This window comes from Daldinia decipiens, assembly GCF_022478715.1.
Source record: "Daldinia decipiens strain CBS 113046 unplaced genomic scaffold F4813scaffold_10, whole genome shotgun sequence".
NCBI classification, from domain to species: Eukaryota; Fungi; Ascomycota; class Sordariomycetes; order Xylariales; family Hypoxylaceae; genus Daldinia; species Daldinia decipiens.
The window spans coordinates 131909-156627 of NW_026054553.1; the positions used below are offsets into that span (position 1 = coordinate 131909).

Genomic DNA, 24719 nt, shown 5'->3' on the forward strand with positions numbered 1-24719 from the left:
CAGGTGTGGTGTATTATCTCCTGCATCGTAACCTGTCTGATAGATTAAATTTATATAGGTACATAGGTATATATATTAGGTAGCTACATTGGAACTTCTCACCGGTAATTAAGTACAATTAAGCATACGACAATAGTACACAGCTGGAATACTATACATATACACCAATAGATACCGATATCCTTTGCCCTAACATACAAAACAAGTCTAATATAATTAAGCAATTAAATCCCTTAAACATTCCCAAGTTGAAGCAAAACGCCAACGTAATACACATGCTGCAGACAACAAATTAGATGCAGACGCTTACGGCGAGTGAGAACCTAGGTGATGTCCTCTTCCATCGCCTTCTTCGTGACCAACAGCCATAGACATGCTTTTGCATTGCCAAGAGACAACTATTCACCAATATCACAACATATAGAGCGCGATCCCGATAGGCTATTATAGTTGCATATATACACTTTGCCTCGGTACTGCTATGTCGTGTAATTGCTCTCGAAGTTGAAGAACTAGAGCATGAGGCGTTCCTCGAAGCCCGCGACGCCAAGGTATCGTGTCTGGACGACCAAGATCCGCCCTTTCTCGCCTGCATCCATAGATATGATGGTATATATCGGCCGCATCCTGCGGGCGCATGATACATCATACCCACGATTACCTGGTATCTGGATACTCGGGTCGGTGATAGAGTTGGTGATATTGACGCCTTCTGAGAAACCATGCTCGAGGCGCGAATCAACTCGCAGATAAACGGCGCCGTTGCACAACTGCGATAGGACCAGACGTATGATTCGAGGATCGGTTCCGAAAGAGGGCATAACTGTGGCCCAGGCATTCTCGTATGCTTAAGATAGCCTCGCACCTTAAGATCGTACGACTTGATACACACACTAGCTCGTGTTGATTATGATAGATATTTTCCGTGTGGTATTTGGTGATATGTTGACGTGTTGGTCACGCATTGGTGCCGAAGACACAAAGAACGTTGATTGTGACAAGGCCCCACATCCAGAAGACTTCCCGTCGGTGACGTGCAGACCACTGCTGGAGCTGGTAGTTGGAATTGATTCGGCAGGGAGACTTGAGATGAAAGGTAATACAGATCGAGTAATACGAAACAACTTTGAGCAGACTTAGCATGGCGGAATGGGATCCAAACCGTGCTCAGTTACAAGAGTAAGGCATGTGACATTAGTTTAGCAACGGAAACGGCTTCGGCTTGAGCGAAAGGTGTAACCGTAGCGCTGTCAACATACCCGGGCGATACCAACGAAGATTTGGTATTACAAGATAATGTCTCGTGCCATTGAAAGATCCTACCGAGTGGCGTCGTGGCTATGGATCATGGGTTTGGCGTAGAAGGAAACAGGTGTCCATGTCCGTGCCGGGAAGGATACTTGCATATGCCCGCGCCTGGCTACGCCGGTATCACATTTGTTTGGGCATTAGTTGTCACTCGATATGTGGCAGTGACTTCAACCCCTTCGACGACCGCGCTGATCGTGTAAGGGGTATGGTATGTAGTTTCCTGTCTGCGGAACACCTTGATACGATGAAGGCGTAGCTGGTTGGGAAGTTCGAGGAATGCTAGAGTGCAATGCAGGGCCGGCAGAACCAGATGGAATGTCCATTGGGCCAGTAGTGTAGTTGCTTTGATACCTTTCGGATAGGCTTGGAGATCCAGGCATCTTTTCGATATATGGCTTCTTGCTGCTAGAACGGCCGCCTGGCCTTACGCTGACACTTGAATTCCGACGGTGATGGCGTGATGAATTGGCCTTTTCTTCCTTATGCTCTGTGGTTTTTCTGATGGAACCTATCGCATCTCTGTGTTTGCTTCCTGATCGTCTTAGTGTAGGCTGTGAGGGTTCACCAGAGCCGCCTCTCATGGTACTGTCTATGACAGGATCCACTAGGGCGAGATACTTCTGCCGATAATTATCGCGCTGGTGTTCCATATCATCGCAATCGTCTTCAAGCTTCATAACCTGTTCTGACAGTCGCACTCTCTCATCTTCGAGGTTCTTGTTGAGCCGTTCTAGTCTCGTAGTACGCTCGCATTCTTCACGGTAACGCTTTTCCGCGTCCCGAGTGAGTCTATGGGCTTTGGTTAACTCGGCGTCTTGTTCGTTACACTTCTTTTGAAGTTGTTCGACTTTCTGGTTCGCTTGACCTAATGCTTCTTGAAGAGCACCGACGTTGTAGAGTTGGTCTTCGTAGTCCTCAGCTGTAAATCTACGATCAGGTCTTCCACCTAAACTAGCCTGTTCACTAGATGACGAACCCACACCTGAGTCATCACGACTGCGGTGGCTTTTAGACGACCCCTTTGATGAGGTCGAAAACTTGACATGTCTGTCTGACATTTTGTCGTACAGGCTGCCGCTAAGAACTGCAAGCTCTTTATAGGTACCTACGTGACGGTTCACACTAGGGCGACGGCGCGAGAGGGTACCCGACGAATGGGAATAGTCGAAATATCAAAGCGAGCGGGGTGGTAGATGGGGAGGTTGTTGAGTCACTGGGATAATGACGAAGGTCTTGACGAGTATATAAATCTGCAAAGATTTCTCTAATATAAGAGGGACTAAGTAATGATAAGATTGCCTTACGGAGAGATGCAAGAAAAATTAAGCAGAGGAAAGGGTAATTGTTATAAAAGGCGACCTAGAAACTATGATTCGCAAATAACCAGTTGCTGCCTTGAGTCTTGAGAGAATCTTTATGTACGTACATAACACTTACACCACGAGACTAATAGCAACTCTGAGCACGGCAGATATGGGCAGGTATCTGTACTAAATGGCATGTAACTGACCGGTTGCCTCTCACATGGAGCTATGGCTCCAGGCAACACGGAGCCCTGACCTACCTATATCATCCTTCCTGACGGATGAGCCTCATAATAACTCAAGGATCGTCTTACCCGAGAAATCCAAGGGTAGCCGAAGGTGGGAGTGCGCCACGGCGGAAACACTCGTTTTCTCACACTCACCGTTAATTGAGAAAAGATGCCTTGCTGACTACCCGTCCCCCCCCATGGCGCGCCACGCAACGCGCAGCGCGCAATGAGATGGGAACGGGGGAGTGCAGACGAAAAGAAACAAAAAGAGAGATCCAGAAGAGTCTAGCACTATTAGACGGTATCTTGTACTTCCCTCCTTGGGATGAGTTGGAAATAAGACTTGCCAACTTTACACCGAAAATCGAATAAGTTGTCGTATCCGCCTAATTTTCCAGCCCCCAAAACGGTTCGCCTGAAGCGCGATCTAGGTCGCAACCGATATGTAGGTGAGTTAAGATGGCGCAAGGGTTAGGAAGGTCCTTCTCATCTGCGATCTTGATTTTTTTTTTTTTTTTGGTGGTGGTTCTGCGCAACTGCGTAGAGTAAGATTGTGCTCGCGCAGGCGTGCAGAATGCCCGCAGAAATGCCTAGCCAGTCATATTGGCATATTGGTCGAATCAGTCAAAACTGACGGCATTGCCTGCAGGTTGGTAAGGTCCCTCGAATAACATCTGAAAGCGAGACCAGACGAGAACGGCATATAGATCCGTTAGGAACAAGAGACAGAAAGCATGATGACTCACATACAGGCTGCATATATGACGTCTATATTAACGATATTTTACTTATTGCTGATCTTCTGTTCGTCATTGATGGGCATTGGCATGTTCCTTGTCTGAGAAATGGGAGATGGGAAAATAGCTGTTTCCCGGCAGGGCTGAAAAGGAAGGGGACCACGAACTCTTCTTAGTGCTTGGAATTGGGAGGTAGGTACCTACCTAGGTTAGGTCCATAGGTAGCTTGAAAAAGGTACCACGGTACAGATTACAAGATTGAGATAATAAGGAAAGTCTAATATCTGCCTACGTTGAATCTAATTCGTCAGAGACAAAGATGTGGAAAAACTGCGGGGTTGCTCTACATATGTACAATGCACACTTAAACCTAAAGGGGTAGGTATGTGTCGGTACGTACTTTGATTAGTCACCATATCTATTCCGTACCTAACTTTAGTCTAACTTTAGTAATCTCTACCATGGTACCATATCACAAACACCGCCACTGCGGCTGCCTTTTATTAGCAAGTTATCATCAAGGAAAACGTTCCTCAAAGGTCCAGAGCCAGATTCAGCTAACATGCCACTCCACTCCATCCACAACCGACTTTTGATATCGGACCCCCGATGGCCTCCCCCGCGATTCATGATCATTAGAGGATTCTTCTACACACCCTCAGTATGTCTAAGTAAGCGGTGAACCCTGTTGCATCCCCTCATCTAGGCTTGCGGGTATGAGTTGGCACTTCGACCATGCACAGCCGACGTTCATTACATATCAAACTAGGCAACCCCGGGGATAATACGAAAATTCCCGGGTTTAGGCCTCCGAAGTGAAATCTTCCAGTTTGCCGAAGGTTGAGAAGGTTGAGAAGGGCAAAGGAAAATGAAAGTGCACTTTTTCAAGGACAACCGAACAACCAAACAATCAAACACGAACAAATCCGGTGACACCGATTGCTGAGCTGTCAACCATTAATGAATGGTATTGGTATTACGTACACGCCACTCGGGTCCTACGGTTCGTGAGCAATGAGCCTGAATTGGAAGATGGCGATAAGAAATCAGTTGTATACATACATATTCGGGTCTCAGTGGGATGTAGCTCAGTCGATAGCTCAGTCGAGTGCCAAAAATATCTCTAGCTATCTACTGTTTTGAGTTATGTAGTTCGCGGCTGAGAAACTCCTGTTAGGTCGTTGTAAAGTAGGCAACCGACCAAATTTCTAGTTTCTCTTCAATAATATTCTTCATCCATCCGCCAAACCCCATCTTCCAACATGTCAACCAACAAGCTCTTGCTATTCCATCAACTTATCTATGTCAGCACCCCACGTGCGCTCAGACTACAAGGCACCTACTGTTGCGCTGATGGCTAGTCTTGGATGTTGCCACATGGCTAAGTCAAATAATAATCAATTAATAACAAGACGGATCAATATTGGCTAGAGTCAGCATAATTATAAGATACTGTAAATCTAGTAGTCCAATATATCACTCTCCTAAGCATACGATATACACATTGCTAAGCTTCTGAGGTAAGCACATATTTCCAAAGGGCGGCATACGCGCGTATAACACTTCAGCACGAAGCTACACTTTTATGTTGTGTTCTGTAGCATACAATCTTGTGGTTCAGGGGTTAGGGGTTAGGGGGTTAGGGGTTTCTATTTACCTCTCACAGGAACGCCTCACTAAGCAGCAATACCATCAATTCTTCGTTATGAACACAAGATACTAAGCCATAGATACGCCCACCTAACATGTTAGGTCTAGGTGGCGACTTGATGTTAGGCTGTAGATGACGACTGCCAGGAACACAGGTACCGGCGGCTTTTCCCACTCGTGCGTACACGACAGGTAAGACAGAATAGAACGCACTTCCATCCACGGCGAAACGTATACGTGCGATAATGCTGGAGTTGAGTTCATTACACCATTCACCAGTCATGCCTCGGTCGACTGGCGTGGCTCCCAAGATAGTTCTCATGTGACAACTGGTCCGGATCAAAGTCTCACGAGACAAGGGAGCAGCCGACCGGTTAATCTGAAAGCAGGCCCACAGGCTCATTCACAGGCTTCTCGGGGGACTAGGCCATTATTTACCATAACATTTTCCTACAATGTAAGTTCTAACATCTCTATTGGCTTGTGACAAACTGCCAAGTCCCCCTCCGAGCCGTATCGCTCATAGAACTATAAGCTAGCATGTGCTTCATGACAAAAGAAATGAAGCAAAATGAGGGTATCCTAATATGTAAAAGAGATAACCGTAAACCCAAACGCTAACCATCTATCCATAACCAAGAAGCAAATGTGACATTAACATAACTCGCTCTTCCCTACCCCTATCCCTTCTCCTATGCAACGCTGCCAATGCCATCCTAAAATATAACTAACTAGTAATGCAAGACGATAGAAGCTAAATTACACGAGCGTGTTGGAAATCAGTGTAGCGATAAAAACAGAGCTTACAAGACATCAAGGTATCTTTCCTCATTGTCAGGTCAATCTAACCCTCCACGTCCCCCTTTAACGCATTTCCCAATAGTATCACTTCTCGACCACTAGAGGGGTGGAGTAGTCAAAGTGATATAGCTCTATGCCCCTTACACGAAGCTGTACCGACGACGAGAGGGAATCGTAGTTTCGTATCTGTGCAGCATGCGGCATTGCTCCTCGAACTGGGCATTTCTGTCGTCAAGGTCCCTACGACGAGCTGCAAGGATACGCTTCGTCTTTTCGAGCCGGCTATTGACGTCGTCTATAGTTGTTTGGTAATCATCCTGTCTCTTCTTGTAGTTCATAATCCTCTGGTTTTGGTCCGATATGGTTTCTGTCATGACACAAACTCGCTTAGACAAGATGTCGTTTTCCTTCTTGAGGCCTTGGATATCCTTGTCCTTCTGGTCAACTTCTAACTTGATAGCTTGCACCCGTCGACGAAATCTCTCCGCTGTTTCGCAGTCAAGGGAGCGTGTTCGTTTCAACTCTTCGATCTCCTCGAGCATCTGTCGGTTGCAAGTGAGAAGGCGGCTGTTCTCCTGGGTAGAGGCTTGAAGGTCGTACTTCAAAGTCTGGTTTTCGCGAGTGAGAACATCATTCCTCTCAACAAGACCTTTCTTCTGCTCGCGTAGGCTGTTCCATTTCTCAGTGGAAATCCCGGCGCAGTCATCGGAGCACCGGGTTCGGTAGTGGTAGCGATTATGATCATGATGGTGCGAGAAAGAATGGGAACGTGTGAACTGCTGTCGACCTGGCGGACACGACCTGATACAGTATTCGAACATATGGAAAGTGACGAAGCGCCCCTCTACTCAAGGGTAAACGCGATATGGTGGTAGATAACGATCGACGGGGCAAATATAAATTCTAACTGCGCAAAGTATAAATTTGCGTTTATGGGTTGCAGATGCAGGAGCGGAAGCTAGTAGGTATGAATACGAATAAGGAGAGATACACGAGCCAAGATTGGCTTCATCAATATGCGGCAGGCTTCATTATAAGTAGACTATATCAGGCATCAACCCCGATAGGCCTCCCCACGAGGCTATGGTGGGATAAGGATGTAGCATATGAGTCTAAGCTCTATGATGTTTGATATCACGAGGCTTTGCAGTCTAGCCTCATGGCACACTCGCAGTTGATAAAACTATAGAGGGAGGGGGGGTGAGGGTGAGATGTGCACTTTACGCTCTACTTGTTCATGCGTGTCTTTGAAAGTACACGCGGTACGAGGTAACGCCTAAGCTAGGCTACGGTTTTCATGTTAGCCTCAAGTGGGCTGTATAACAATAGAGTGTTGATCGAAACGTCATAAGGCATGAAGCATATGAAGGCCGGGAGACCTCAGTTGACTTTGATTTGACTACTGTGTCTCAGCGGGATGTCACTTGGTGGAATAGCCGAGAATCTCGAAAACAGAAAACAAAAAAACATCCTTGGCCTAAGGCTACGATATTAGGTATGATAACGGTAAGAGTTTAAGTCGAGCGAAAATGGCTATATTCTTCTTCAACTTGTTATCATGATAACTATGATGAATATTGAATATTGAATATTGAACATTAAACATACCTAGGTACATAATGTAAAGAGGCGCGATCGTGCATATGTAGGTATGTACCTTACCTAGGTAGGTAGTATACCTACGCGGGGTTCATGCACACCCCCCGTCAGCCATGTGGCTCGTCTATTGTTATGCCACCAATTCGTGTAGAATGTACCTAAGGTACCTACCTAAAGTATCCAAGTACAAAGTATCTTCTGATGAAGAGCCAATTACATGGGAATATTCCGAACCGTTTAATGGATAGATTGGCACGTACCTGCTTTATCATGCGCACAGACCCTCAGCTGATGCATCCTTCCATGACATCCTTGAGAGATTGACCTGATGAACATAAAAAAGAGCTCCATAAAAAACTCCTAACCTCAGCAGCTCAGCCCCATCCCTAGTCCAGCTTGATTTATTTTAAAGGTCACTAGCCACAGTCATTCATGATATGACTCTAGGTCTTGAATCCTTCTTCAAAAACGAGGGATGTTAAACAGAAAATCTCCCATAAGAGGCCTCACCTCTCCCTAGCTTTCCCTAGCTTTGAGGCGCTCAAATTCAGCCCTTCTATTTGCACCTTTACTTTACCATCGCGTCTAAAGCCTCAACCGTATTCAACTTGTAAGATATCTGCGTCTATCCGACTAGTGCGAAGATGAAATTTCCTAAGAAGGCCATAAACACCGACGAAAGTGAGAGGATTAAGACGACAGCGCTATTATTCTCACCAAATGGCCCCCTCGTCAGCCGAGCTACACATTCAAGTGGCGACCTTGTGACTTAACTTACTGGCACCCTTCTCCCAACATAATAGGATTTAGCCCGTCTCGAAATAAAAATTATATACTGAATAGAGTAAAACACCTACCTACTTAGGTATTCAAAAAAAAATACCATCTAAATAATATCACTTGTAATGGTCGTGCGTCACTCTTCCCACTTTGACCGGTTCAACTAATGCAATCTATTAATACAACTAAACTAGCATTTACCCCGAAACATCCTTGTAGATATCGGAAAATCCTACCTACTACCGCTGGCCCTACAAGAACAATAATTATCGGTTAACTACCACTATAATGGTCAGGGTTCATCATCACCCCAACCCAGCCTCCGCCAAACCCCCTTCGATAGTCATCGGCCTAGCCGCCAGCAGTAAGCAAGGCTGATAATATCAAAATAGTCGAATGTATATGTAAAAACTTAAACAAGATACAAAGAAGGGGCAAGAAACTACCTACCTAACCTAGTTAAGTAAAGGGACAGCAAGGGGAGTCCACCATATGATCTGTCATGTAAGCACGACTTAGGATAAAACTGCTCGCTAGATATTTCCTTTATTAAAATAGAGGTATTACTCATTCTATATAATAAACAACAAATAAAAAGCTGAAAACAAGCCGTAGTCAGCTGCTAGGTGGTCTTCTCCGTTGTATGTGCAAAAGTCCAAGTCGGGGATGCCGTAAACCACAACAGATAGAGGAGGAAGTTGATGTGATGCATCCGCTACATGAATAATAGCCACATCAGAGAGCCTAGGCAACAGTAAATCCTGGTTTATGGGTATAAAGTACATCTCAAGGGATACGATTGTGGCAAGTCCCCCATGCTCGAGTTCCTTGAAATCGGTTATTCCTAGAACATAACAAGGGGAAGGCAATCGGTAGAACAGGAGCGTCAAGGGCACCTGGTATAATAGCTAGTAGGGAGCTAAGACATCTCTATGTCGGGAAAAATACCTAAGGCAGTATTAATAAGAACATATGCCCTCATAGACACTAGTCGACGGCGGAAAATGACTTCACACCTAAAATAGTAACAGTTAGATGGCCGATAACTACAAATGCACATTTGTCCATAATCTAAGTAACTACTGGCTTCATTATAAAACCCTAGGATACACAGCGGTTACATAATATAGTATATAGTATTACAGATTAAAAAGCTCGAAAGGATATCTTGATCAATTACAACAGCAGTTGATACGTGATAAAATAACGCTTATATAGGTATGCATTAAACGATAGCGGCTTGGCTTTATTAGCCTTACACTCTTAAGTACGAGATTATTAGGTACTTGTTAAATACCTAGGTAGCCTACAATAATCTTGCAACAATAGCCTCACTTGATAATCCGATAACATACCTACCTATTGCTATACTAAATTAACCGTATAGCGTATTCGTACCTCAAAATATAATCCAGAGGATTTGTTCGCATCCTTTATTCATCGAGCGCTTTGTATTATATTATCAACGATTTCTACATATAGTCACATCTCACAGCAGAGTTAAGTTTAAATTCGTTCAGTTAACTTTCATATTGCACCAATGGACAGATATACGCCACGGTAAGCTAGCTAGTCAATATAGCTAATGTTGATACACGTAGGAACTAGTTCTCCCACGACCTCTTAATCATGCTCTTAAAGGCAACAGGTGTTGAGATACACACGAGAAAGAATGGTTATTGGATAATCCCGAAAGCACGCTTTGATATTTGATTTGAAAAATGAATTTCGACACCCACCGCCTAGTACATCGCGCCACCCAGCCTGATGGATACTGATTTGTTTTGCGTATAGTTGGCGAGCGCTGCCTCGCCCAGTTCGCGGCCGATTCCACTTTCTTTGTAACCACCACTGTGACATATCAGTATTTATTTAAATATAACTCGAGAATAAAAGGCTACTTACAATGGCAATTGGTGGTGAAGGAGGTTATAGCCTGTGTAGAAGTAATCTCTTGTTAGCACATGTATTTGCATGAATAAAATGAGGAAAGGGGAATGCATACTGTTAACCCAGACAGTACCGGCACGTAGCTCATTGCTGACTCGGAGAGCGGTGTTGAGGTTGCTGGTGTGTACGGCAGCTGCCAGTCCGTAAGTACTATCGTTACCTAGATGTACAACTTCCTCTTCCGTCTTGAACTTGGCTACTGCTACGACAGGACCGAAGATCTCCTCTTGCATGATCTTCATATCATGAGTGACATTGGTGAAGATTGTTGGCTTGATGAAGTAGCCCTTCTCTCCGTGACGCTCACCACCTGTCTCAATGGTAGCACCGCCCTTCTTACCCTCCTCAATATATCCCATGATGCGGTCATATTGAAGTTTGCTGACCTGCGGGCCCTGGAATGTGCCCTCGTCGAAGGGGTCGCCGATGGAATTCTCCTCTGCTCGCTTCTTGAACGCTGCAATAAACTTATCGTAGATACCCTCTTGTACGTAAACTCGAGACCCAGCACAGCAACATTGACCGTGGTTGTAGTAGATACCAAAGTTAACCCAGGAGATTGCTTGCTCAATGTCCGCATCGTCGAAGACGATGTTTGGTGACTTGCCACCGAGTTCCAAGGTAACCTTCTTGAGGTTAGAAGCTGCGGCGGCCTTCATGATGGTACGGCCGACAATGGTGGAACCGGTGAATGCGACCTTGTCGACGTCCATGTGGGAAGCGATAGCGGCACCAGCTATCTTTCCATATCCGGAGATGATGTTGAGAACACCAGGGGGAAAACCTGCCTCCTTGACGAACTGAGAGAAAACGAGGCCGGAGAGTGGCGTTTGCTCGGCAGTCTTGAGAACAACTGTGTTTCCGGTGCAAAGAGCGGGCCCGATTTTCCAGGCCAACATCAACAGAGGGAAGTTCCAGGGGATAATTTGACCACACACTCCAAGCTATGAATCGTTAGCGCTCATTTTCTTTCGGAAACATCCGCTTTAGGTTTTTACATACCGGTTCTTGCCTGGTGTAATGGAAAGATTCGTGGTTGATGTCAATGGTTTTACCCTCGATCTTGTCCGCCCAACCACCATAGTATCTGATGCAGCCAACAACGGCACTTACGTCACCCCTAGCCATAGAAATAGATTTTCCATTGTCGAGGGATTCAACTGCAGCTAATAGATCCGCATTCTTCTCTAGAATATCCGCGAGTTTAATCAGGTAGATACCTCGTTGTTGAGGAGTAGTTTTACGCCACGAGCCGTTGAATGCTTTTCGGGCTGCGGCTACTGCTATGTCGACATCCTTCTCTGTGGCTTCACTCACGGAGCAGATGACCTCCTCGGTAGAGGGGTTGATAACCTCGAAGGTCTTCTTGTCAACGCCCTCAACCCACTCGTTGTTGATGAACCTAAACAAGAACGGTTAATTGGTGGACAAATAGGGAAATTGAGAAGCAGTAAGGTTATCCTTGATTAGCAGTGCTATCGGCTCAGGTTGACTTACAAGCCAGTTGGCTGAGTATACTCGCCAGTGATTGGCGTCTTCAGCTGCACGGATAGAGGCATGGTGGTATTAAAGATGTCTGTTCAATGGACGGGGTAAAAAATATGTATGTCACGTCGACCTGTGAAACTGTACTTAATATATATTGCGAGATGAGAGAGGCTGCTTTCAATTCTACGGCAGGCTAAGTGACGTTATATGTAAGTCGAGAGGATGAAGAGGGGAAGGTTCAAGTTACGGGTCTTTTGTACAGAGGATACTTTCAAAGGTACATGTAAGTTAAAGGCGGGGTAAGATTTGACGGTGTTATTGCGTGTGCGAGGCGGCTACCCCAATACCTTAGGTACTACCTATCTTGAGCAATATATTACATAGGGGTAGGTCCACTATCTAACACTACATACACTGCGGATAGGGCATTTCCGCTCTTGCGGACGCATGGGGCTCTTTCCGGGGCAACCAAGGAGGCATTGCCTTTGGTTTATGGGGAAGGAGTTGCAGGAGTTAACCTCATTGGTCAACTAAGCACTGAGATCTGTCACGCTTGCTATAGGCGGTCCCTACTAGCGTCCGGATCCGTAAGTCTACCTAGGTAGGTAAGTTAGGTATACTACCTGCCTAGGGTCTTTAGTTCTGTACCTGAATTAATGTCCACCTCTTTACCCCGCACTTAGGAGATAGGTACATGTAAGTCCCTACATACCAGGTAGATACATACCAATAACTCGATGTCGTAACCCGTTCGTTTAGAGAGTCAAATTTGCTTTTTAAGCGTTGTCATGAAGTCACCCGCATACGTCAACCAAGACTTACTACGCAGTGGAATATACAACATCCAGCCTCCAGCCTCCAGCCTCCAGCCTCCAGCCTCCCATAATTTCCATCATCGGATTGATGAGGGTATTTCTTTTTTTTGCCACACCAGCTGACCAGCCTGCCAGCACCGAAGGCTGACCGCATTAGTTTTTTAACTTGGACCTAGGTAGTGTCCCCCGCATTGTGGAGGAATTCTATGATTTTTAGGTGCTTACCAGAGGGCATATCCCCGATCGTGCAGGTGAAACAACACCATGTAGACCACCGATTCGGTACGGATTAATGGAAGCTTATTTGAGGGGAATAAAGAGGAGCCGCATAGGTCCAGCTTACCTATAGGTGAGTTGATAGGTGAGTTGATAAGTAGCTGATAAGCTAGATGGGCTTAGGGTTGCCTTTTCGGTCCTAAGATAACCTCATCGCTGTGACGGAATACTCTGTTGGCTTACACGCGCTAATGCCTGCGTTTGTAGCGCGTCAGCGTTGCTCGTGATTGGTTCGCCACAGATCATATGTTAGCCACCGCGATCGGATTCTCAACAGAACTGGACGTGTTGGGTATACGATCCAGAGGTCGAACGGACGGACGAACGGTTCGATATATCGATCTCGTGTAACATTCTATAGCAAGTGGTTCCGCAAGCTCCGGATAGGGGGAAATCCTACGACACATTTTGTTGTTCACCTGTTCCATCTGCCTAGTGTACCCCGCCTAGTTCTCCGGGGACCCCACGTATCTACCGTCGAGACGGAAAGTTCCGGAATAGCAGAGTTATCCTAGGCATAAGGTAGGTATGGATTTAGAAATAATAAATAGTAGTAGAAATTACTGGCGTTTAGATTGCTTCTTAAGCTTTATGTGACACTCGTACTCACTCATCTACTTCCAAGTCGAATCTCGTTGTAGTATATCCCATATATCTCTTGTACCTAAATATAACTATCTTAAAAGGTCCCATTGTTTATGTCATATATTATCTCGGGTTAACAGGTAGCGAGCCTAGCCGCCCATATTGATGAACCCTTTAAAACCCCCATGTTCTATCTATTCTCCGAGCTTGGTATCTCGATAAACTCGGTGCGGATGAAAAGACACCGGGCTCGACGTACATGGATCGAGCTTATCGAGGTAGTTAGCTAGGTAGCCGCAGCGTATGATACAATATATTCTCGTTCTAAACCAAGATAAACTTAGTCGATCTATTGTAAAGATATGATTTGATTAACTACAATGTTTCTTCAAAGTTAATATTTGTTCTGTTCAAATAGATGGTGCGTATCGTAGCTTATATTTTACCTACGAGAAAAAATACTTTTGGCCATTTATAAGAACCATGCTTTAAGCAACGACAAGAGTTATAGTTTTAACTATCTTCAAGGGAATAAGCATAGGATGATTGAGTGTAAGAACATCCCGACTACACGGATGCTACTTGATCTACAGTGTCTTTCTATAGTCTATTAGGGCTGAAGAGTATACGTTTAAGCTGTACTTCTGTAGCTAACAAGCTTCATTTAATGCTTAGCATGCGTTAGCATGCCATGGGGTTGGATCAACTGACGTTATCTACATTATATCAATCTAAGCCTCATCCATTGCCATGATATCTAACGATACCTAAATCTCGTGCTTAGCTTAGATCCCTACGAAATTAACGACCAGACAACCAATTATAATTGTTTGAGATAGGTCGGTCGTAGTTGTACTTATGACGATGTTGCTGAGAAGACCGACCTGCTCTCAAACATATGTAGATGTAAAGAAACAAGCTGTTATACTTTTTAATAATTCATAGTGATATAGTACATAGTCTAATTGGAATAAGATATCCACATTATGGTTTACTTCTATAACTTCTATAATTAGACTTGCAATTCCGTATTTCATCAAGATACTTTCCGGTACATTAGGTAAAAATAAAGATTTCGTCTTTGGAGAAATTAAAGTTTTTGGACTTGCATTTGTGTATCGCGTTGGTCTAAAGCTGTTGGGGCAAGAAATGAGGGCAATCTTCTAATCTTATCGGGCGCTTTGACCAAATTTTCGCCGGTATCATTATCTACCTACATTATCAGCGCTCCAAGAACATTGATAGGTTAGGTACATCAAGACTTCTAACTCATTTTACCTGTTAACGGCAGCAACTACCAATTGCTTTACCATTGCGTTCCGGTGTCAATGTACTTACTGTCGCTTATACTAAGTTAACCTATGGCTGATGTCGCTGAGGCTATTGCGGCAGCCATCGCTGCTGCCGCGCCACCGCCCAGTAAGTAGACAAACTTTGATTTCTTTGCACTTTGCTTTGTTCATTGAACCTTGGATTTCTTAGGATGGCAAGTTTCCTGAATACTGAATATTACCGTTTCGCATGCATTCCCTTAGAAAGATGTATATTAACCGACGCTGATGAATCCAGGCCCTCATATTAAAACCGAGTCGTTAGTTGGTGACGCTATGGTCTTAGATCATCCACCCCAACTGCCACAGTCACCTCTAAAGAGACCGCGAACCCCCGACCAAGATGGCGACCAAGCTAGAGACGAAAAGCGACCCAAGATAGAAAGCGAAGGAGTGAACGAGATGGATGAGATTGCCCTTCTTGTCCAGCAAGCTCAGGCTGATGCTATGCAGCACTTTCAGTCAGAGCCCGACAAGCTTGACAATGCTCCCTCTAATGATGCCAAACATTTCCACGATATTTCCAATGATATAGCCCACGATATAGCCCATGATATACACCACGATATATCGGGATTGGATACGGAATTCGAACCGCGGGCGCCTAGTCCTGTCGATAACCCAGAACCGCGCCCAGAGTCTCTGTGGAGTAACCCTAGAGATTTTACGCGGCGGAAGCATATCATACCTGGACTTGGGAGCCTAGTGAGTGTTTTCTGGGCCCGCTGCTCGTGTTGAAGCGACTAAGGATTTCTAGGCTGTCGACATTATTACTGCATGGTCTGAACAATCCTTAGAGGACACAATCGCTACTCTAAGCGGCGATTCAGATTCAGATATCGCAAAAGAATACGTCTTATTAAAAAGTGCCTTCGATGTTCAGCGAAAGCAACTTTCAGATACGTATCCATTGTTATATCCAGAACACTTAAACGTCACCAATCAGACTCGAGAAGTAATTAGGATAGTAAATCTTGCAACGACATGCGCAAGTGTCTTCGGTACCAACGAGCTTGGTTTAGAAGAGGTCAACGATCATTTTCTACGCATATTCGTTCCTGAGAATCACGAAATACCCCGGGATGCTGCGGAATTATATATGGGCCTGAAGACTCAGATTTTCCTGGCCGTTTTAGAAAGTGAACAAGAAAAAGCTAGGGATCAGTTTCTAGATGACCTCTTTGTTACAAGACTGGAGAGTTCTTTGCAAGAACACCACCCAAGTCTTCCGTTGACGGCTACTGAATATGAGTTTATTGCAAATGCAAAAGCGCGAAAAGCAATGCTCCTTAATGAATCTACCGACATGGATAGTATTCGTATGTTTGCCACGTCTAATTAAGCCCACAGACAATAATTCTAACCATTCCCCAGAGGCGCTTAGCAAACAGTTTACATATGAGGCCTTTCTCGATAGTCTAAGCACGTTTCTCAATGACCACATAGAAAGTATTAGAACTCGAGGTACCGGAAGGGTGGAAAATACAACGTCAATGGAGGATATTGCGCAAGACGAACATGACGGCCAAATTTTACACGAGACTTTTGACATTAACGCTATGATTGCTGAGGCCTCGAGGGCAGCACAGAATGCGCTGGAGATAGCTGGAGAAGAGTCTCACGAATTAGATGACCTTTCGGCATTCCTCGCAGAAAATGTTTCCAAGGCGGTCGAGCAGGCTAAAGAAAGTGCTACAAGTTCAGAACTACCATCCGCTATCGCATCTGCGGCTGAGAGTGCCTCGAGGGCGACTATATTGGCTTTACAAAGCATTCAGCAGAACCAGTATCACCCGACGACACTCCCCCAAGTTCCTGGTAGGTTCAGTAATATTGATGACGAGAGAAATGACCGTTCACCAGATGTAGCTCAAATACCCTTGGCTCAACCTCCAAACCACAACAACTATCAGGTTCAGCAGACGCAGCAGCCGCAGACGCAGCAGCCACAACAACAGTATTGCCATTACCAGCAACATCACGCAACTAATGGGATGCCTTCGTATCAAACAGTCAACGATCACCTCCCTCCAAATCAGAGCGACTCGACCCCAGCGCTCTATGAGCGTGCCCGACAGGCGGCAGCAGCACGGTCTTCTACTCATGCACGGCGGGAAGGTTCTCACTCTACTCGACGTCCTTGGAGCCCAGAGGAAGAAAAAGCACTGATGATGGGACTTGATATGGTTAAAGGTCCTCATTGGTCGCAGATATTATCCCTCTTTGGTCCAAATGGATCTATCAGCAATATCCTCGCAGACCGTACCCAGGTACAATTGAAGGATAAAGCTAGGAATTTGAAACTGTTCTTCCTCAAGACAAATTCAGAAATGCCATATTATCTTCAATGCGTTACCGGCGAACTGAAGACGAGGGCTCCTACGCAGGCTGCTAGGAAGGAGGCTGAGGAGAAGGCAAGACTCAACTCGGAGGAACAGCAAGCACACATAAATGGTATCTTGACATTGGCCGGCGGGCTGCAGAACAATACTTCATCGAGACATAGCCCTTCGGCAGGAGTGCCCAGAAGCGCAACACCCAACCAGCCATTGTCGCACCCTGGATCGCAACCAGGAACACCGAGGATGCTACATCAATCAATCCAGCAGTCTGCGCAAACACCATCTTCTCTACCCCGTCCAGTAATACCCGCACCACAGCCAGTCAGCCTCCCCACTTTTACATCAACGTCTCATCACCACACTCAACCACATATTTCCCAGGCTGAGCGACATACGACTTCTATGACAAATACTCCCACACCTCCAGTGATGGTTCCGATTACAACTCAAGCTACTTCTGCCGTATCCCCACCCATCGTGGCGCCGACAGCAACTACTGCCTTAGAAAGCAATGAACCAAAGAAGAATGAACTCAGTAGTGTAGACGCTGCAGTGCTTGGCTTGAGAGCCGCTCTAGAAAGAGAGAGAGAGAGAGAAGGGGAAAAGGAAAGGGAAAACAACGCGTTGGCTGTTGTTGCCGCTACAGCCTACTCTGATGAAGGAGCAATACCCTCTACCAATTCTGCTACACCCGCCGCCACGTCGACTGAATAGTATTCAGTTCTGATGGAAGGGCGCGGCATATGACTTTTCTAGGTATAGCTCACGAGACTCATGTCATGCATGATTGATACCCCCTAGGCGATTTTGGTGATTCGGAGGCAGCGAGATAGTCAAGGCATAGCTGGACAAACATTACATAGTTGGTATAAATCGAATTAACAAGCTCTAGTTGTGGATTGTGTTATACAAGTTCGTCTGGGTCCGCCCCGCGGGCCGTAACCACTCAGCCCTGGGCGCGGATACGTACGAGTGATGATGCACTCTGCCGATAAAGATTAAAGAATATCGGGTGGCCTTCTAGAATTTCCTGTCGCTCGCCATAACCACGTTTTCCCTGTCGATCAACAATGTCATATTCTGCGGAGACATGCGTGAAAACAAAGGCTATGTACTGGACAACGATATCTGGCTGATCTCACAGCATCCGTATTCTTAGCACTAACATGTACCTAGGGTTGACTCAGCCCTATACTTAGGTAGCTAAGTAAGAGAAAGAACAGGCTAATCGTTTCGCATCCCTCTTTGATGAACTTGAGCCGCAGCCTACTTCATACTCTTAACCTCGACAGGCTTGTGACAAGATTATGGATATAATAAACTACCTACCTAAGGTATGCTATGATCATTATGAGGTCTCTGGCCCTACGGGAGCCTACTGGACACAAATAATATCGTGGCCGGGGCACAGTACCTATTTCGAGATGTTTGATCCCTTCGATCGGTCGCCTCAAGCTTTGCCTACGCCCACCGAACACGTCATGCCCGTGTTGGCTCCGCCACGTTGATGTCTATCCGTCCCGTTGTTTGGGTCATGAGAAGCTTCCGGTCCGTCATATTTGTCTTCGGAGTCCGTACTGAGTCAAAGATGTCGATTCGTCTTTAAGTCTAGCTAATCTTGGACCCGACAATACCCTTAGAAAATAGGATAACCCCTCATCACTTTTTACGGCACACAATAAACTAGCCTAGGAACACTCATTTTATTTTATTTTTTTGAGGTCGATAGAAACGAGAGACATGGCGTTATCGCCTTGGCAGCTGTGCTTCCACGCGGACCTCAAGTGCCGCGTGAGGGCTTGCAGCAATAGAAGGGTTATGGGCAACACGGCGTCCTCTCTTTATTGTCGACATCACGCTTGTACCGTGTGCCTCAAGTTCAAGACGTGTTTAAAGCGTGGTCACGGAGAGGAGAAGATCTGTCATCACCGTGAGTTCTTCCCCGCTCCTCACCCCTAATCCCCCATAGGATAGGTATAAAGAAAAGGAGGGGAGGAAGATCAAACGGGGGGGCCTTAATAGGGGGGTGGGAGGTTCTCTCGGAAGTTTTGAATAAGCAGATCACCAACATGGTTTATCTTCTACTCTTAGATCGTTGCTGCAAATACATCGAAGCAGGCCGGAGGTGCCACTGTCCAAGAAAGGGGCATAACCCGAGTTTCCCCTTTTGCGCCGAGAAACGTTGGTCTCACCCTCACTATATGATTTATCTGCCCTCCCCCAAAACACATTATAAATCCCTCTTAAAGCCACCGTATTTCTCACTAATAACCGCTTGTCCTAGACGGTTGTGCTCTCACCGAATGCAAGGAACCACGTTGTCCAAAGAAGAGCTCGCCATACTGTAATAAACATGCCTGCAGCATCAAGGATTGCGACCAGCTGCGGCAGAGTCCGGGTCTCGTACGTAGTACCAAGCTCTTTATCCCCCTTCCCATGGTTTCGAGACTGTTATTGCTTTATGAGGGTTATCACCCTTACCATATATATATATATATATAACAATATTCCCTAGACCCCTTTTCTAGTAAATGCATTGGTTATTAACCTATCATCGTAGTGTTGCCGCCAACACACATGCCACGGCCGTGGATGTGTAAACTGTATTAACAACGACTCTTCATCCTCTCCGCCTCCGGGCCAGGGTCCCCCATACTACTGCCACGGCCACCAAGTATGCCAGGCCGACGGGTGCGAGTCCCTCGTATTCCACGACGTCTTGCACCGACCAGCTAAATACTGCTTTCGGCACTTCTGCGCAGCATCGGCGACGTGCGAAGGGCAGCGCGTAGAAGGCGACGGGGCGCAGGCCGTAAGTCCTACCACCTACCCTCTTTCCCCCTTTTCTTCTCCACCAGCAGAAAACACGCCTCTAACTACTACCACCAACTCCGCCAGTGCCGCGACCACTCCTGCGCCCTCCACCCGACCTGCCCCAAGCCCCGCGTGGATATAACCCGGGGGAGCCTCTTCTGCGACGACCACGAGTGCGCGGACCCCGCGTGTCGGAAGCAGACGTACGACGGCGGCGGCGGCGCCGGCGGCGCGGGGAGCAAGTGGTGCGCGGACCACATGTGCATGGCGGCGCTGCTGCGACACGCCGACTGCGCGGATCAGCGCGAGGGCACGGCGGCGAATCCGCTGTACTGCGCTGACCACGGGCCTCGTGCACACCATGCGCATGCGCATGCGCATCCCGGCTTACACCAGCATAGCCGGTGCCGCTGCCGAGGAAGTGCGGGTGGTGGCTGTCGAGGGGGGGGGATATGTTTCCGGGCTACGGCGGCTGTGATAGCGGGGGATAGCGGCGGAGGGGGAGGAGGAGGAGGGTTTTGCGAGTGTCATTGTGGTGGGGATGATGATGATGATGATGACGATGGCGGCGATGACGACGATGATAGTGTTACGGATCATGGAGACGGATGTGGAGGAGGCGGAGGAGGTGGTGGCGGCGGAAGCGGCGTAGGGGTGGAGATAGAAGGTTGTGTTTGTGGTGGTGGTGGTAAGAAGAAGAGATAGTGAGGCTGAGGTTGGAAGACATATCGAATAAGTAGGCCACTTGCCTATGTAGCTAGCTAAGTTCGTTGTCTTGATATTTACTTACTTTATCTAACTGCCGCTGAACTTAAAAAGAATGCCTTAAGTAGGTACCTACCTATTATACTAAACGTGATACCCAGGTGTTTAAATCCATTATAGCCCATGTTGCTCATCGGCTCTTTTTCTTATTATAACCTAGGTAACTAGCTTTGAATTACTTGTAAAATTAGGTAGTTTAATCGGTAATAAGTTGCAAGACATTGCTCTCAACCTTTCATATTAAAATAAAGCACGATAGTATATTAGAATAAGAAGACTGCAAAGAAAACGGCTTGATGGACGCAGGTGCTTAAGCAATTGCAACCACCTCCCGTATATTGGATGGATGAGGACATGATCATATATTCCCTGCGTAAACTCGTCAGACAAGTGACCGGTACCCTGCCAATTCCCTTAATAATACAATCCCCGTAACCTATGATTCCTACAAAGCAACGTGTAACCCATAACCAATGAACCCCATCTCTAGTAACCATGTAGCCCCATTGTGATGTAAAGCAAGTGTGTGTAGCATGATGGCATCTCGTTACATTACCATACAGTCTTTTTCTTTGCTCCCTCCTGCCGAGGTAGTATTTCCAGTAGGGACAGGGGGTGCGCTCTGGCGTCCCCTCCCTGGCGTACTGGGTCCAGCGCTATTCTGTCCACTAAATGTAGACCCCCCCCTAGGAGTTGCGCTCGCGCTACTTGGACTGCTCTCTGGATGACTCGGATGCCCTGCGGGTGGTACGTACGGGGTCGACTTGGAAGCTTGTTCATAACTTGGTGGTGCATCGTCTACGTGGTCATCTCCGGGCCGATGGGTTGTCGAAGCCGGCGGAATTAAGGACCTAACTTGCTGTACCGGCCTTCCTCGACTGGCCACCGTGCTTGTAGATTGGTTAGCTGAACTAGTCCTGGCTGGTGGCAATGGACCACTGCTGCCCCTACCAATAGAACCGCGTTGATTGTGACCTCCGCGGGTTGGGGCACCTTGCCGGCCTTGCTGCTCGATAAATTGCTCAGACAGTTGGCTCTCACGACGGCGAGCAGCTTGTTCTGCGCGATGTCGTTCCTCTTCTTCTTCTTGCAACTGCAAAGCCAAAGCCAAGTCTCGATCTTCCTGCTCATGTTTCGGCGGAATAGAAGTGCTGGGATCCGGTTCGCTAGCCCGGCTGTTCCGCGATCGCCGGTTCTGGACCGTTTGCCACCCGTTCCCGTGAGAATTGCTACTTGAGCCTCCCTCTCCATTCCAGCCACCTGGAACATTTCCGGATGATCGTTGGTGTTGAGGTCCTCCGACTATACGGAAATCGCCAGAAAAGAACTCAGTTCGTTCGCCCCGTACATCTACTAGTGATTCCCAAACGACCTCATCGTGTGTGTAATAGCCTGCATCTGTTACCAAAGTAAATAATTTTTGCGTCTGGGGGTGCCGGTATAGAGTAGAAAAGTGATCATTCCGAAATAGAATTGACACCGTCCCAGGTCGAATAGCTTTGGTAATCACCTCAAGACCCCATGGTGTGAGTTGTGTTGCTGAAATACTAAGGAATGACTTTATGATGATGATGTCTTGATACAGTTGCTGCTCCTGCTCAGTCAGGCCCATCTCAGAATTGCTAAGCTTATCTTCGAGCTCTTCCTCTCGGAACAATATGCTCTGCACATCATCGTATGAGGATGCTTGTCTGGTGAAGGAATCGTATACAGGGTCATCCCTCGGGGGTAACCAGCCGTGTATCAAGGGAATGGAAAACGTAGCATAGAGCCTCATGTCCCGGGTATTCTCAAAGGTCCCCGGGGTGGGATTTTCTTGAGTTGATTTTTGGATATGCAGGGGGGAAGACTCAGAACTCGGGATAAACCGCGGATTGACGTTCATACCAGTGTGGAGACCCTTAAGAAATGCATATAACTCGGTCATATCTGGCAAGGACACGTCTGGGTTGGTATGCCGGTGGGTCATAAGCTCATCAACGACAGCTTCGAGGAGGAAATTCAAACTGATTTGTTCGCGAGACCTTAGAGTTTCGACAAGATTTGAATTCGCCTGATTAGCAGGCGTCGTTAAAGTAAGCGCATTAACGAGCGCAACCAAAGGACAAGGGCCATTAGCGTTTTGTACAAGTATAGGCGACTTCCGAGGGTTCTTAGCCGCCGTAGCATCAAGCCAATTGATATTTTTAATCTGGTATGTTTCCGATTTACTTGTAGTGCCTGGTGACTGATTTCTGGGTGGCTGTGGTGGCGGTTCTTGGTTCGACGCTCGCCGCGGTGGTAAAGCCGGTGGCACCTCTGTAGGGGCTACCGTCGTAGTAGCTGCCGTCGTAGGAGCTGCCGTCGTAGGAGCTGTCTCTTCCTTTGATCTTTCGTCATCTGCATCCATGAAGTTTTCCCAAGTACTTTGCTTGGATAGAGCCCCGGGTCCTGGTTCTGGTATTGGCTCGTGGTCAATTAGGTTCCAGCCGTCGACGGTCTCTGAGTGTACATGTGACTCTTGTAACTCTGGTTGTTTACCCTTGTTGCTAGGCCCAAGATCGTCCCATGCATGCTGGTCATCTAGAATCTCTTCTGCCTCTCGAGATCTCCCTGGTAGTGGTTGCAATGGAGGATTTGGAGACGCATCGTTCCATCGTTGAGATTCCCCCCCGGTAGGTAAAGATAATAGGGAAGGAGAATCTGGCACAGGTCCCGTAGAAGTCGCTCTCGATGGCAAACCCGAGTCCCAGACATTTCTCTTAGACTCCGGATCGGATGGAGGCGATACTGGTTGTAAAGTATTAGGGGGCCTAGAATCGCCAAGCGCCGGCTGCCAGGGATTTGTATTCGTTTCGGGTTCGGAAATATGTAGTTGAGATAATGCGCCCGTAGGCACAGAAGTAAGGGGAGGTGCCGAAGGAGGATTCACCAAAGGAGGATTCGCAGATGTTGCCGGTGATTCTTGGCTATCTTGATTATCTTGAATATTCGGGTTGGCCTGTACTGGCTTCCGTTTGAAAGGATTCGTTTCGAATCGCGTACCTCCTGGCCAGAGAGCTTTTGGCATTTCATCTAGCTTAACGTTGGTCTCTGTTACAGGATCGGCGCTGTTGTTCTTATTGCGGTCATCCCAGGGATTTGTTTCGTCATGACGATAGGTGGCGCCAGGTTGAAGGACGTGGGGTATATCTTGTGATGTATTATGGCTCCCCGAAGCCGCAGGGTTTGTGTCACTGTGGTGGGATATTACGGGATCCTCCTTCGCCCAAGCTCTGACTGACTCTGATTCGGAATCGCTAGGAGGCCACAGCTCCTGTCTTACACCTTGTATGCTAACCGCGGGTGGGGGTGTATTGGTGTTCGCCGAGGAACTGTCAGGAAGCGGCTTTCGTGCGACCATGGTGCTATTTCGGCCAAGTTAATACGGCCGAGTTTGGCTATTTCCCAGACAATCTCGGATCAGAGTTGGTTAATAGACGGTTCGAGCAGGTAATCTCGCTAATATGGAATAGCTAACAATCATACAGCTCGTGATTGCGTCATCACCGTGATGTTCGCATGGAATGGTTGTGGCACTAGAGAAAGAAGTTGAAAAAGCACTCGGAGTAAGGCTTCGAAGAAAGAATGTAAGTTTGATGGGCTGCAAGTGTTTATATATCGTTTCTAGTGTTTATAGCTTAAGAGGTGGGTTCAAAGCGAATAGAAGAAGAGTTCGGCGCTCGGTACCTCTTTAGCAGTTTAGGTATGGATGGTTTGAGTTTGAGTTGAATTAGAAGCAAACGGGTAGCAAATGATGTAACGTCGCTAGGTCCGTTAGTAGGTACCTGGTAGGAATCAGACAATCTTGGCAGTTAAGAGGTACGAATAGTGGCGGTGGCGCGTAGCTAAGCTCGGTCGTCAGCTACCTAATCAGGTACCTAAGCCACGAAAATTACAACTCAGCCACACTTAGTAGGGCG

The 24719-nt window shown here is 46.8% G+C and overlaps 6 protein-coding genes across 6 annotated transcripts; 2 read left to right on the top strand and 4 right to left on the bottom strand.

The window, feature by feature from the left end:
- Window positions 1–1158: 1158 nt before the first annotated feature.
- On the bottom strand, window positions 1159–2633 carry F4813DRAFT_22159 (uncharacterized protein). Its single transcript, XM_049239810.1, has one exon. The coding sequence runs from the start codon at window positions 2367–2369 to the stop codon at window positions 1479–1481; it is 891 nt and encodes a 296-aa protein (XP_049101072.1). The 5' UTR covers window positions 2370–2633; the 3' UTR covers window positions 1159–1478.
- A 3005-nt stretch (window positions 2634–5638) lies between these two features.
- On the bottom strand, window positions 5639–7582 carry F4813DRAFT_353918 (uncharacterized protein). Its single transcript, XM_049242686.1, has one exon. It carries the CDS (start codon window positions 6852–6854, stop codon window positions 6174–6176), a length of 681 nt encoding a protein of 226 aa, XP_049101073.1. The 5' UTR covers window positions 6855–7582; the 3' UTR covers window positions 5639–6173.
- A 2343-nt stretch (window positions 7583–9925) lies between these two features.
- Window positions 9926–12172, bottom strand: F4813DRAFT_353920 (aldehyde dehydrogenase). The gene is made up of 5 exons (XM_049242687.1): window positions 11860–12172; window positions 11365–11764; window positions 10418–11306; window positions 10318–10348; window positions 9926–10263 (listed from the first exon to the last, which is right to left on the bottom strand). The coding sequence occupies exons 1-5, from the start codon at window positions 11919–11921 to the stop codon at window positions 10155–10157; spliced, it is 1491 nt and encodes a 496-aa protein (XP_049101074.1). The 5' UTR covers window positions 11922–12172; the 3' UTR covers window positions 9926–10154.
- A 2759-nt stretch (window positions 12173–14931) lies between these two features.
- F4813DRAFT_22241 (telomere repeat binding factor-domain-containing protein) lies at window positions 14932–18210 on the top strand. The gene is made up of 3 exons (XM_049239824.1): window positions 14932–15562; window positions 15615–16176; window positions 16232–18210. Exons 1-3 carry the CDS (start codon window positions 15086–15088, stop codon window positions 17911–17913), a joined length of 2721 nt encoding a protein of 906 aa, XP_049101075.1. The 5' UTR covers window positions 14932–15085; the 3' UTR covers window positions 17914–18210.
- Window positions 18211–18939: 729 nt separating this feature from the next.
- Window positions 18940–20849, top strand: F4813DRAFT_395073 (uncharacterized protein; the record flags this gene model as incomplete). Its single annotated transcript, XM_049247654.1, has 4 exons — window positions 18940–19129; window positions 19484–19602; window positions 19760–20011; window positions 20098–20849. The coding sequence occupies 4 exons, from the start codon at window positions 18940–18942 to the stop codon at window positions 20716–20718; spliced, it is 1182 nt and encodes a 393-aa protein (XP_049101076.1). The 3' UTR covers window positions 20719–20849.
- A 25-nt stretch (window positions 20850–20874) lies between these two features.
- F4813DRAFT_22280 (uncharacterized protein) lies at window positions 20875–24684 on the bottom strand. Its single transcript, XM_049239827.1, has one exon. It carries the CDS (start codon window positions 24158–24160, stop codon window positions 21326–21328), a length of 2835 nt encoding a protein of 944 aa, XP_049101077.1. The 5' UTR covers window positions 24161–24684; the 3' UTR covers window positions 20875–21325.
- Window positions 24685–24719: the final 35 nt, after the last annotated feature.